Source organism: Hesperophylax consimilis, chromosome 22 (assembly GCF_061612785.1).
Source record: "Hesperophylax consimilis isolate HC1 chromosome 22, BYU_Hcon_1.0, whole genome shotgun sequence".
NCBI lineage: Eukaryota > Metazoa > Arthropoda > Insecta > Trichoptera > Limnephilidae > Hesperophylax > Hesperophylax consimilis.
Genome location: NC_142857.1, coordinates 6639465 through 6654703, shown reverse-complemented (window position 1 = coordinate 6654703; position 15239 = coordinate 6639465). Strand labels below are relative to the sequence as shown.

General features: G+C 36.0%; 1 protein-coding gene across 2 annotated transcripts in view; it reads left to right on the top strand.

Annotated features, from left to right (window-relative positions):
* The window catches only part of LOC149412767 (chymotrypsin-like protease CTRL-1), a 34340-nt gene that overhangs the window by 8044 nt on the left and 11057 nt on the right, over nucleotides 1-15239 (top strand). For both annotated transcript variants that reach the window (XM_089645091.1, XM_089645092.1), the window contains exons 3-4: nucleotides 12091-12250; nucleotides 13236-13411. In XM_089645091.1, coding sequence (XP_089501217.1) covers nucleotides 12091-12250; nucleotides 13236-13411 — 336 coding nt within the window. The remainder of the gene's footprint in view (nucleotides 1-12090; nucleotides 12251-13235; nucleotides 13412-15239) is intronic.

Here is a 15239-nt window from a genome sequence, read left to right as displayed (position 1 = left end):
ATTGGATTGACCACCTGCAAATGAATGCTGCCAGATTGCTAATTTATTTAAACAATAATTATTAAATTTTATTTAAAATATCGCAATTTTTTTAAAAAATCGACAATAAATTACAACTATAATTTAAAAAAAATATTCTTAACCCCACGCTTTTTCGTAATTGATTAATTAATTCAGAATTTAAACGTTGCTTGAAATGACTAGCCGTATTTGGTGACCAGATCTGAATATCCAGGTTCAGAATTTAAACGTTGCTTGAAATGACTAGCCGTATTTGGTGACCAGATCTGAATATCCAGGTTTAGAATTTAAACGTTGCTTGAAATGACTAGCCGTATTTGGTGACCAGATCTGAATATCCAGGTTCAGAATTTAAACGTTGCTTGAAATGACTAGCCGTATTTGGTGACCAGATCTGAATATCCAGGTTTAGAATTTAAACGTTGCTTGAAATGACTAGCCGTATTTGGTGACCAGATCTGAATATCCAGGTTCAGAATTTAAACGTTGCTTGAAATGACTAGCCGTATTTGGTGACCAGATCTGAATATCCAGGTTTAGAATTTAAACGTTACTTGAAATGACTAGCCGTATTTGGTGACCAGATCTGAATATCCAGGTTCAGAATTTAAACGTTGCTTGAAATGACTAGCCGTATTTGGTGACCAGATCTGAATATCCAGGTTTAGAATTTAAACGTTGCTTGAAATGACTAGCCGTATTTGGTGACCAGATCTGAATATCCAGGTACTTCCTCACCTTCCACTCCTTCCCTTAGCCATAAAACTTACCCCAATTCAACATAAAAATTGTTTAAATTATCGGATGTAATGAAATGCATAATAATTAGACCCCAAAATACTTAATTATTCAGGGAAATAAACCCCTGAGTCATCAGTTGGAAATACCAACGACATTAAGTGAAATTAACAATGCAATAATCCTATTATTGCATTGTTTAAAATTTCACTTAATTATTAGCATTAGCAAATAATATTGGGATTAGCAAATAATAATTTACGACAATTTACTCGGAAATCAATAAAGCCAGAATAATAAAAAAAGAAAGTTATCACTTACGTCGTCTGTAAGTGGCTTTACCAAAGTTTGATAATGCCGTCAGAAGGTGAAACAGCTGTCACGCGTAATAATAATTACAACTAGCAGAACTTGTTTATAAACACACTGTTTTTATAAATTTTTTAATAAGACTGTTAAAATAAAAAAAATCTCTAAATTGAAATGGAGTTCTACAAACTAAACTTAAAATCAAATAAATTTATTGCGAAGGTTCAAAGTACTGTACTGTAATATTATATTAAATAATTTTTACGTGTTTAATTATTGTTTAAAGTCAGATTAAAGCGATTAAAAAACCCACCTGGCAATTCTTATTCGAGTTTCGTTGTTTTTACGTATTGGCGCGCTTACAAGCATCAGTCGTCTCATTTTTAACCATTAATATTTAGTGTGTAGGAAAGAGAGAAGACGCTTTTCGACACACTTGTCGAAAAACTTGTTGAATGCCGACGGGCATACTCTTCTACAGATTTTATTAAATATTGATATGTAGGTAATATTGATGTGTAAATGAATGACATTGTGAGAATTTTACCAATAAATAATAAATGAAAATGCGGACATGTAGTTTATGTTAATTTTTTTATTGGAGCATTTGTTCGAAGTGACTACCATTATTTTCGATGCAAGCGTGTAGTCTTGTTATATTTTGATTATTTAAGTTTGCAGGATTTGCTTTAATTTCTGCAGCGGCTTCCATCACTCGTTCGAGCAGTTGCTCTCTTGAGGCTATTGGCTTAGCATACACTTTTTCCTTGAGAGCCCCCCACAGGTAGTAATCCAGGGGGGTCAGGTCGGGTGATCTTGGTGGCCAAGCAATGGCCGGACTTCCACGGCCTATCCAACGACCAGGAAACTCGACATCCAAGTAGTTCCGCACGGCAATCGAATAGTGTGGTGGGGCTCCATCGTGCTGGAACCACATTCTCCGTAGTAATTCGAGGTTCACATCTTCCAGAATCTCGCCCAGTTGCACTTGTAAGAACTCCAAATACATCGGTCCATTTAGTCTGGGAGGCAACTCGATTGGACCGAGTATTTGATTTCCCAGGATTCCTGCCCACATGTTGATGGAAAATCTGTCCTGGCTCGACGACTCCCGAACAAGCTTGGGGTTTTGTTCAGCCCAATGGTGCAAGTTGTGCACATTTAGCACTCCTGTTTTAGTGAACTGTGCTTCGTCGGTAAACAATATGTTTTTCATGAAGTCTGCATCTCTTATGACATTATGCAGCATTCTTCTGCAGTACACGACTCTGGAAAAGTGGTCATTCTCCATGAGGCCTTGGCAGCGCCTATAGTGAAAAGGTTTGAGCCCGTGCTTCTTCAGAACTCTCCATACCGCCATGTGTTCCCTGTGTCCTATCATCAGAGCGACCCGACGCACGGACAGCGTGGGGTCTTCGGTAATTAAGTTCAGGATTCTCTCCTCAACTGCCACAGGAACGATGTTGTGTCCTCCGCCGGCGCCTTCAATCCGTCCGATGCCACAGTCACGCAATTGTTGATACATCTGAAACAAAACAACAAATAACAACTGCTTTTATTATTCAGCTCAGTAATAATGTCAAATAAACAATCGCGGGCTTTTTCACTCATTTTATTTTTAAAGAACACTTATTTTAGGCACATATCAGAAAACTTACGTTTTCTCTTCATTTATTTCATTTTTTTATAGTAAAATGTATAACAAAGTGTTTTAAATTATAATTTTCTTAACTAGGTACGGTTGATATCTTGGATTCACAGGGGTGAAATTGAATTCAAGTAATTTAAATAATCCCATGGTGAGAAAGGGAGTGAATTCAATTGCAGTGAATGATGCATTTATTAGAGATTAAAATTAATTAACTTTTTAAAACGCCGTTTAGTGACCACTGAACACAAATCACCTAAAGTACAATTTACATTTTTAAAGTTGGTGGCCCCTTGTTATGTTTTTAATGTTCCCAGTTTAAATTTCAAAAGCGCTTTTTGGCATTATCAATGAATGTAAATAGTTTCAATAAACAATTGATAGGGTACAAACCTGGACAAAGGTAGCATGGTGTGGGACGCGTCTTCCAGGAAACCTCATGCGATACTCCCTTACGGCTGCTCGTGAATTTCCATTGCAAAATCCATAAACAAAAACAATATCTGCTTGCTCGGCAGGTGGATAATTGAGGGGCATATTTCAACAGTAAAAACTTAGATAACAAAACAAAAACGAAACTAGAAACTTGATGACATGCGAACTCCCAAAACAGCACTGACCACTGATACGAGACGGGGTGGCGGGAACCACACGGGACTTGAGACAGAATATGTGTGAAAGAGATGACAGTAGCGCGGCGTTGCCAATTATTTTACCCCTATACTGTGGGCAGTAGCGGAGTGTGGAAATTTTATTTATTTTTTGTTTTTAAAAGAAAAAAAATGTTACCGGACAGCAAAGTGTACATAACATTTTTTACTCCAAATGTGCTAAGGAATAGCTGGTTAAAGTTTGTCGGGTTAGTGCCGATACACCCTGTATATATATACGCGGTACATATTTTCAAATACCTATGCACGCAATTAAATGTCAAATTATAGCATTCTGGCTTGATTTATTGGACTATATAGACAGAACAGATTATTCTCCACAATATGAAAACAAATCCTCGTGTGTCAACACTCTTAGATGTTTATAAAAACAAAAACATAAAATTTCATACAAAGACGTATCGTATCTTTTGAATGTGGTCCCGCCATTCACTCGGCGTGTGTGTACTTAGGTGATAGACACAAGTGGGACACCATGATCACTTATCATTTTTAGTTATGAAAAGTTGTGAATGACATACTAGTACTAACGCCATCCGTTGACAAAAATGTAAACTAAAGGACTAAAAGGCGCGAAGAGGCGCACTTGATTATGGATCTTTTTTTATGAAATACAATTTTATTTTTGAGAAATTCTTGTAGATGTCAGCATAGTGATAGTTCTACGAATGTCCAAGTGAGCAAGAAATACATTTATGACGAAAGAGCGCTCGAATATCGGCCGTCAAAGTTTCCGTATCAACTGTTGATACAGCCGCGTGTGAGTATAGACTTTTTGCCGTAACAACAGTTGATACGGCCGCGTGCAAAGAGAAAGAAATGTTTTTAGTGTTGATTTAAATTTAAGTATGTCGGTTATTTGTTTGATGCTACGTGGAAGGTATTATATTATTAGGTATATTCCTACCCACTTATCTCACCCTTTTCCTTCCCCGATCTTCCTCTCCTTCCTTTCCAAAAAAACCCTCCACACATCATCCCAAGGATGGCAGAGCCCGTTAGGAAAATTATTTTCCTCAGAGCCTCCTGTGTAGAGCTAATGTAAAAACAAATCAAAACACACGACCAGAATGAAATGTTCTATGATCCGTGACATCAGCATCAACAGACTCAGTCGTACCAACCAAATATGGTGTTTTAATGTGTTGTTTTATTCACTTTTAAATGACGATTTATGAATTCTACGTTTAATAATACATAATAAAACTTATTTATTCAGAATCAGTGTTTGTTCATCTATGTGAACATAATATTGTTCACTTATTCCGACCTGTGTAATTTATCGTAGCCATGTGAATTCACGCCTGTGTAGTTTTTCCTGACACCATATTATCTTGCTGAAACAGTAACTATTTCACTGTAGTCATAACCGCCTAGGAATCTAGTTATCTCGAATATGTCGGAATTTATTTCGTATATTACCTACTGTAAATTTTCATAACGTTATCCAATTTCATAGAATTGTGTGAGTGCGAACGTACACAAAGTCAACTTACTGATTTAAAATATTGCAAATTGCATTTTGTCATTTTATTTATCAGGAAAGCCCTGCTGATAATATTTATCACGAAATGGTTTCCAATCACCTTTTTAACAGGATTTTAATAAATGAGTCATGCTCGTTTTCCTCAGTGTGTGTACATGAGTGTCACCAAAAGCTGATATAATGCATTATAATCGACAAAAAGTCTATTTGCCGAGTTTCAGCTCGATAGGATGTCGAGAAGTGGGTTAGTTTCCACTTCCAAGATAATTTTTTTTTTTACATTTTCTCCATAATTTTACTGAGCCAGAGGTTTGGTTCCTCCAGCTTGATAGGAGAATAGCATTGGGAAGAGCGTAATTGTGCATTTGAGGAATGTTGAGCACAAATTTCGGCTCAACAATTGATCAGTAGGATTGAGAACAACGGCCGTTAGAGTTATCCAAGCATATTAATGGAAGGCATTCTGGGAAGAGTGTTTCCGTTGAAGGAGATAAGATTCATTCATTCATTCAATCAAGAAAATAAAATCAAAATTCAAGTAGACGTATTTAATAATACACCTCTCTCGGGAAAGTAACGTTGACTTTACCAATCTGAATGGGAATGTTTTTGTCTCGCTTTTAAAAGTATTTAAATAAGAATTCGGGGCATTAGAGTTATCATTTGGAACAATGGCATAAACTGTAAACCCGGACATAAAGTCGGAAAATTATAATACATGGCATTTATATGGCGTAGTGTCATTTCACTTCAAGTGCGCAATATACCTGAAAGTTCAAAGGTAAAAGCTACTGACAAAATCTTGGATGACTAAACTGCAGTAACGGAAATAATTTCCAATATAGATTTACCCGCAAAAAATAAAATTGTAAAAATATAACGATTTGGTAAAAATGACAATCACAAGTCCGATTAAAATCCAGTTTGAAGACTCCCAAACAGAATAATTACTACAAGGAAAAAACTTCTATTAAAAAATAATGTACGCATTTACTCTGACTCGACCTCGGCACTGCAAAAACACCTAATGGACTTACGGACAGAACTTGAAAAATGAAAAGCTAATAGAGAAATGGACATAACTATAAAGTATACAAATTCTTCACCTAAAATAGTCAACATCCATCCAAAAAACATATATATATATATAGTATAACGGAACTGAAAATATACTACCAGAATATCCGTGGACTACGAATAAAACTAGATGATCTACACGCAGCTCTTCCATGGCCTGGTCAAACCTGGCTTGACCCTGCATTAGAGCAGTACTCATCTAGAAAGTACAGACGAAAAAATCTCTATTGAACTGGAAAAACAAATTATTTGAACCACCCTCCTACCACTTCTCTCCGATATTTAATCAAAACCATTGTGAAGACGTTGAAAATCTCTCGTCGAAATACCCAAACTCAAAAGTTGTTTTGTCTGATGAAAAAATTGATAAATCTATGGACATACTTTATCTAACATTTTCTAACACTATTGAATCCTACGTACCTTTTTACACACCAAAAAACTACCCAGTTTGGTTCTCATAAGAGCTAACTGCCTATCTCAGCAAAAAAAAAGCCAAAAGAAAAAATTCAAACAAAGCAAATCCATAACTAGGAAAAAATGTAAAGAACTTCTTCAAACAATGCTACAAAATTTATCATCGAGGATAATGTCTTTAAATCCAAAAACCACTGAAAATTTCTTAAAAAATAAACAATGAAAACATGGATTACCCACCAATAATTCAAATGAATGGAATCAGTGCAAAAAATACACAGGACATTGAAAAACCTTTTTCAAACTTCTTCAAAAACTGTACGATGACGAAAACCCAAATGATAAAATACCCGAATACAAATTTAGTAATACCACACACAGATTGTCATATCACACAAAAATCTTGCGAACAGAAATTACTTTCCTTGGACACTGAAAAATCTGCTGGCCCAGATAACATTCTACCAATATTCTTTAAAAAATGCTCCAATGCGTTATCTAAACCACTTACAGTACTATTCAACGGACTCTTGTTCCTTGGATATTTTCCAAACTGCTGGAAATCGAACTTCATTACATTATAGCATTAGACGACACTTACACCAATTATCTGACCCCATTTGTATACAGTCAGTACTTCCTAAGCTTTTTGAATCAATGGTTCGTGATGAAACCTATCCCAAATTAATAAAACTAATTGACCAAAAACAACATAGTTTTATCAAAGATGGATCGACCGCAACTAACTTCAATATTTCAAAATTTATATTAGAATGTTTTGCAAAAATAAACAAGCTAACTGCATATATACAGACTTTTCGAAAGCATTCGACAAAGTATCCCATAAACTACTAACCCGCAAACTATTTTTCCTAGGAATAAGAGCATGCTAAAATGGTTTACTAGCTATTTATCAAATCGTAAACTGTTTGTTAAAATAAAATCTTTAGTATCTAAAGCTTTCTGTGCGACCAGTGGCCTACCGCAAGGTAGTCACCTTTGTCCGGTTTTCTTCCTCATTTTAAAGATATAACAAATTGCTTCGACGATGTCGGGGTATTGCTTTTTGCTGACGACATCAAGCTATACTATAAAATAATAATTATGTAAATCATTGCCAAATACCACAGACAAATATTATAAAGTTTAAAGGTTGGTGCGTACAAAATAATCTATTTTTAAATGTAGAAAAATGCATAACCTTGACTTTCTGCAGAAATAAAAATCCTGTTTTATTTCAATATTCCATAAACAATACAGCTTTAGAAAGAGTCACGGAAATGAGAGATCTCGGAATTATTTTGGATGAAAAACCAAAAAAGTTTCGCCAATCATATCCACCAAACTGTGAACAAAAGCATTAAAACACCAGACCTCGTATTAATAACAACTAAAAATTTAACTACTTATAAGCGATTAAACTATTATATATATATTATTATTTTTTTAATGATAAAATAACGTTTATAAGACAAGGTTTTATGCATAGCATAAAGGATAACAAATAATTATAATTTTTTTTATTAATTATTTTTTTTTATTTATTATAAATTTTTAAAGACACAAGTTTTATGCAGTCCCACAAAGCTGTCACACATGACGGCTTGTCTGTAGGTTCTACAAATAATATATATAAACATTTTTAATTTTTAATACATGTAAGACACAAAATTATACAATAAACAATATCACAAATTAATATATCTCAAAGTACCTACCTATATACAAATTATTTAGGCAGGTACGTTGAGATGTTCAGGAATACATCAATAATAAAGTTCAGAGATACATTGATTCGTCGCTTATTAGCCAACGCTTAGTGTTTTTGGGGCAGGGTCTCTCATTATTCTGAGGTTTAAAAGAATTATTAAATTTATTGAAAATCTCTGGTATTAAATATTTAAGCGTTCAGCTTCCATACTTATTTGTTACTCTTGGAATAATGAGGCCCTTATTTTCAGTGAATCTTGTTGTGTGATTATGCACCGGTTGCTTTTTATATTTGCTATCTCCCTCATTATCCATTATAATAATGTACCAAAGAAGACCCTTTATTGGAAGTAGGCCCTCAGAACCATACAGTAGTTTTAGATTACTTCTTTGTCTGTAAATATTCGGTGGTACAATTTTTTTTTATTATAGCAATTTGTAAGTTTTGTATATATTTAATATAAATATTGCTTGAGTGCCCCCAAGTTCGTATGCCATATCTGAGTATGGATTCGACCATAGAAAAATAAATTATTTTAAGAGTACAATGAGGCAAAACAAATTTCAGTTTATAAAAATTACTTGCAAAAGATCGGAGCTGGTTACAGATTTTAGCCACTTGTTTATCCCATTTAAATTTATTGTCTACTATTAGTCCCAGATAAGTATATTCGTTAGTAAAGTCAATTGTTTCACAGTGGCAAATATTTTCAATTTTTCTATGAATACATTCAGAATTATGAGCAATTATTTTGGGTATATTCCATATTCCCAGGCTTGGTGATTTTACATACATACATTTTGTTTTTTTAACATTAATAATTAAACCAACATCATGAGCCCATTTAAGTAGCTCGTTAAACTCACTTTGCAATTGTTGAATAGCTATGATAGGATTTTCATTGGATACTACAAGTGCAGTATCGTCAGCAAAAATGAATCTAAAGGCCTTTTTAAAGAGTTTTGACATAACAATAACATATATAATGTACAATTTTGGACCTAAAATTGATCCTTGCGGTACTCCTGATTTAATATGTCTTCCTTTACTCATATCATTTAAAATCTTTACGTTCATTTTTCTATTAGTTAAGTAGTTTTTAAAAAATGAGAGGAGTTTACCCCGGATTCCAATGTTTTCAAGAACCTTAATTAATTGTATATGGCTGAGAGTGTCAAAAGCTTTTGAGTAGTCAATAAAAAGCACCAGTACATGTTTTTTAGAATTAAGTTGAGAATTTATAAAATCAGAAAATTTTTCCAGCAATTTATCACAACTTTTTTTTTCTGGAACCCGTACTGGCATTCATCTATAATATTCAAATTATTCAAATATTTATCTAAATTTATCGAAATATATTTTTCTAAAATTTTTTCTAGTGCCGGGAGAATAGAAATTGGCCTCTAATTGTTAATTATTTGTTATATATATTTCTAGTTAGAAGTATAATTGAATACAACTCGGTAGTTTGGTCTCCCTCTTACAAAATTCATAATTAAAAATTGATTTTTCATAGATTGTCTACTACCTAAACTTTTTAATTTCTGCTTAATGCGAAATATGCCAATTAAAGAACCTATGTTTATAAGCAGAAGCTATGCAATTGCGCCAACTTCGAAAGAGTAATTAGATGGACATTTGATGGTCATCGCTTGAACTATTTACATCATCACAATGGACACCTAAATGAAACAATTTTGCCAGAATTTAGGTAAGGTTTCCCTGTATCATCCGCCAACCAAATATTGAACTCAGTTAAATGAATACACATTACTAGCTGTAACCCGCCAAGCGTTGCTTCTCTATCTGCACTCTGTCTGTGTGCCCACTCTGAAGCAATAGTGCGTGTTGCTTTTGCATCCAACAGATGGCGCTGTTTTTCAAAATAAACATTTTTTTAACTACCACAGGTGACGTATAATATAGGTATATAAAAACACATGCGTATTCGAATGCGTCGTTGTGTCAAAATTTCAAAGCAATCGGTGAAGTACTTTCAGAGATTTAAGTTTTTTTATATTTAGAAGATTTAAATAGTTGGATACTGCTTTATTATTAGGAAAAATGACTATTTATATTGGGGGAGACGAAAAAATATGTATCCTGTATTTTAATTTTGATAAAATCAATTTCGCGACATATCAAGTGTTCAACACCGTGATTCACATTTATACTAGATTTCGTAGAAATTCAATACCTCCAATCACTGATTATTTATTATTTTCGTATAAAACAATGATGTTTGCATTATGCAGATTTATTTATAAATTATAACAATAAAAAAAAATCCAAGCAACAATAATAATGAATTAAAAGGTGTTTTTTAACATTTTTCATGTTTGAATGTCTTTTATATCTTTTGTACAATATTTTATTTATTTTTACTATTTATAAGCACATTTGACTTGGACACTGTGGTGATTTAACATAATAATAATGCTAGTTAGTCTAGTGAAAACATATGAATAAAATATATAAAAATGATGAAAATTGAAAGACTGTTACCGTGGGAATAAGTAGCAACCATAGACATATATGAATATTAGTAGACCTGCCCTAAGTGATTAAAAGCGTATTATTCCCCACTCCCCATACCGGTTCCATTGGAGCCGGCTGGGCTCGCGTATGGCCTCCCGTGAATCTAGAATATGTGACGTCATTATTCTTGTGCGAACTAGCTTCGAGCTATGGTTGAGGCATTTTACGAAATAACACGGCAAAATGGTGGCTTGTGCTATGAAAACTTGTAAAAATTGATGTGAAAAAGAGAATAATCCCAATTGTCGTATTACATTCCATATGTAAGCATTACTTTACTTTATTTTAAGGTTATTCACATCGTATAATATGGATCAGTTGTAGAAACATATACTATCATATCTTCATACATCTGGACGCAAAACACAAAGCCGTTTGCATAAGAATCAGGGATGTGCCTTCGCCTTTTGCGCTTTGATAAAATACATAATCGTATCATTGTATTATTCATTCAAAAGCAGATTTTTCTTTTAAGGACTAAATGGTGATATTATAATGCGAGATGCCTATATACTGTCAGATTGATTTATTGACGAATCACAGTCAGCTCTCCCCTCTGCGTCCCGCAACTGTTGGTTTTACCCTTCACCTTTAGGTTCTAGTCTATTAATATTTATATGTCTGTGGTAGCAACAAATAAAAGTAAGGGTGGGTTTATTATCTGGAAATAAAAAAATTAAGAATACTAAAAATATATTACCACAAAAAAGACATATTAAAAAAATAAATAAATTAGCATCCTACTATATAATCTGTCTTAAAAAGGGCTTGCATCATAGACTAGCATAGGTAACATGAAGGTGTGATACCAGTTCGTTTGTTCCCAGTTTATAATTTATCCAAAAAATAGTCTTGTAGTCCAATGCGAAATAGCCTCACGCTGCTCTCTAAAAGGATCCCTCTTAACCAATGAGGATCGGCAGCCATCCGATTCCATCAATCCAATGGTCAATGCTCCATATGCAAAGCTGATGCTCACAAAAATTGGCGAATGTGTTCGTCGAACCTCAGTCCAGAGGAAATGCCCGCTGCTCTGGGCTGGTGATCAAAGAATGGCGACTGCTTCCAATGCAAATCATAGATCTTTGCTCCCTCAGGTTTGGCAACTCTCCAAGTCAGAATTCTAGTGCCGTCAATTTGACCAATAGCAAAATGACAATGTGTAGGTACTTAAAGGTCCCACACACCAAGACCATAGATGCGATGTAAGTAAAGTGATGCACACACACTTTACTTACAAATCTTATATGTAACAAGACTTCAAGAGAAAGTAGAAAAATACTTGCATAAGTATTAGATTTCATACATAAACATACAAGTACATATACTATATGTTCACACACATACAGACTTATCTACACCCGTGAGGAGTGTTCAATTAATTTTAGAATGGTAGTTGTGGTGACATATTTTGGCAGAATCGTGATTTTTCTGTTGCCTGCGTATTGATTAAGAATGATGTTATTCGAAACAGAAACCTTCAGCGGGCTCAGAAAGGAGTTTATTGCAGACATAGAGCTGGAGTCAACACTGACAGTTGACGAGAGCTCACAGAACTATAATCCCCGTTTACCGATACCGTACAATATTCAAAGCCGCATGACAACTACACCCAGACCCGCAAGAATTCCCAGGTTAGTTGACTAGATTTATGTACATTTTTATATTATTTGGTATTATTGAATTCCTGATGCCTGCTCACGTATCCGCCCGTGTATTCCTGATGCCTGCTTATATGTCCGCCCGTGTATTCCTGATGCCAGCTCATACGTCCGCCCGTGTATTCCAGATGCCTGCTCACATGTCCGCCCGTGTATTCCAGATGCCTGCTCATGTGTCCCCCCCATGTATTTCTGATGCCTACTCATATGTCCGACCGTGTGTTCCTGATGCCTGTTCACGTGTCCGCCCGTGTATTCCTGATGCCAGCTCATATGTCCGCCCGTGTGTTCCTGATGCCAGCTCATACGTCCGCCCGTGTATTCCAGATGCCTGCTCACATGTCCGCCCGTGTATTCCAGATGCCTGCTCATGTGTCCCCCCCGTGTATTCCTGATGCCTACTCATATGTCCGACCGTGTGTTCCTGATGCCTGCTCACGTATCTGCCCGTGTATTCCTAATGCCAGCTCATACGTCCGCCCGTGTATTCCATATGCCTGCTTACATGTCCGCCCGTGTATTCCTGATGCCAGCTCATATGTCCGCCCGTGTATTCCTGATGCCTGTTCACGTGTCCGCCCGTGTATTCCTGATGCCAGCTCATACGTCCGCCCGTGTATTCCAGATGCCTGCTTACATGTCCGCCCTTGTATTCCAGATGCCTGCTCATGTCCCCCCCCCGTGTATACCTGATGCCTACTCATATGTCCGCCCGTGTATTCCAGATGCCTGCTCATGTTTCCCCCCCGTGTATTCCTGATGCCTACTCATATGTCCGCCTGTGTATTTCTGATGCCTTCTCATACGTCCGCCCGTGTATTCCAGATGCCTGCTTATATGTCCGCCCGTGTATTCAGGATGTCTGCTCACATATCCTCATCAGGAATCTTAACCTTTCGGCTACCGAGTTTGTCGTACGTGTTCTTGTCCACATTAAAATAGTGTTTTTTCGCTTTAGTTCTAGCGACTCCTCATACCCATGTGGAAAAGCGCAGCCCTCAGCAAGTAACTTCGTGGTGAATGGGTTGCGGACGGCACCAGGAGACTGGCCCTGGCTGGTGACAGTTAACCTCAAAAGGGGCTACGAATACCAGTGCACCGGCGTTCTCGTCTCCCCCAGTGTCGTCATAACAGGTAACCTACTAAATGGAGTAACTAATGCAGGGTTCGAATGATGTAATACATTTATCACGATATAGTATTTATTATCAAACTAGTTAATAGCACAATGGATGCACCTGACTTAACAAAGCTAATAAAGTTCCGAGTACCAAATCGTACCAATCGACTTCCCGAGTTGTTCTTTGTTTATTCATTGGAAATAAACTATTTCATTCATTCCCCTGCCCAAAGACTACACAATAAATTTAAATAAATTCAGTTTCGTTGACATTTTCCTGTAATTCACAATAAAGTTTAAAACAGGAATTTCTAAAATTTTGTTTCGACAATATTATAATAAGTACCTAACTTTTTATGTTAATATTTACATATTTAGTCCAGGCAGAAATCAATACTTATAATGATTTAATTTTGGGGTATTGTGTTCTTTGACCAACTTTTTGGAGCACATTACAGTGTCCGTCATCAGGGCAGATGTGTAATCGAAGACTGTGGTAAAGTGTGTGCTTATGTATGTATAGATGCGATACCTTGTTACCAGCTCTAATCCTCTAAGAGAGCTAGTATTACTGTATAAACTAAAATGGTTTTCTGCGTTTAGTTTACCGGGTTCAAGAACTATTGAGTTTGGCCCGTTGTCTTTATTAATAAACACGACAAGGCTAAGCTTAATGTAAAAAACTCCAAGGGCGTTCTCATGCATTTTTCCATGTTTTAACTTTACTGTGCGCAGCTAATTTACAAAATACACTGCCCTTTGTATGGTGCAAATCTCTTACCATTGATGATCACAACTGTTGGCCATTATGGCCACGTTACCGTTGGTAACTCTTATGCTACGTTAGCTGATATTTTACTATGCCTCTAATTTGTTTTAATATGCTTTACTTTTTAAACACTTTAGCAATGCATGTTTTAACAAGGCCATTGAATAATAACTTTTCTTTTACTTCTTTATTTGATTTCATTATTCTTTCCAATGGCGGGGGGGGGTCAGAGGGGGACACCTAGGTCTGTGAGCCAGTCTAGGGCCTCGGGCGTCGCCATGTGAACCTCATCAATCCCGTCGGGGAATGAATGGAGCGGGAATTCGTTGACCACATGTTCGGTGGTCTGTACCGCACCACATTCACACATCGCCGACTATTTAAGGCCACATCTGTGCATCATGTGAGCATAGCGGCTATAGGAGCACCTTAACCTATTGATGGCGGACTAGGTTTTGCGAGGCAATGAGAACCCAGGCTGTCTCTCGGTGGGGTCCTGTATGAGGTGGGCATTTCCCACGTTGGCCGTTTGCCACTCATGTTTCCACCTATCTCTGGTGCGAGAGGTAATCGGAGGAGTCTCTCTCCTTCCGCCCAGAAGTTGATTTCATTTAATTTTGTTTTGTTTTCTTATACAGGGTGTATCGGCACTAACCCGACAAACTTTAACCAGCTATTCCTTAGCACATTTGGAGTAAAAAATGTTATGGGCACTTTGCTGTCCGGTAGCATTTTTTTTTCAATTAAAAACAAAAAAAAATAAAATTTCCACACTACATCACTGTCATTGGCATTGCGTTTCGTGTTCAACAGCTGTTATAAGCAAGTATGTCAAAAAGCGTCTTCGCTCTTTCGCACACACTAAATAATAATAGTTAAAAATGCGACGAATGGTGCCGTGCCATTTCGTTGTGATTGTAGAAGTGCGCCAATATAGGTACACACATGCATTATTCAACAGAATTCGAATAAAATATTTGCCAGATGGGTTTTCAAACTTTGACAGAGGATAAAACAGTGGTGACATGTGGTGAAAATATGAATAGTAATTTTTTTATTAAAAAAAACGTTAC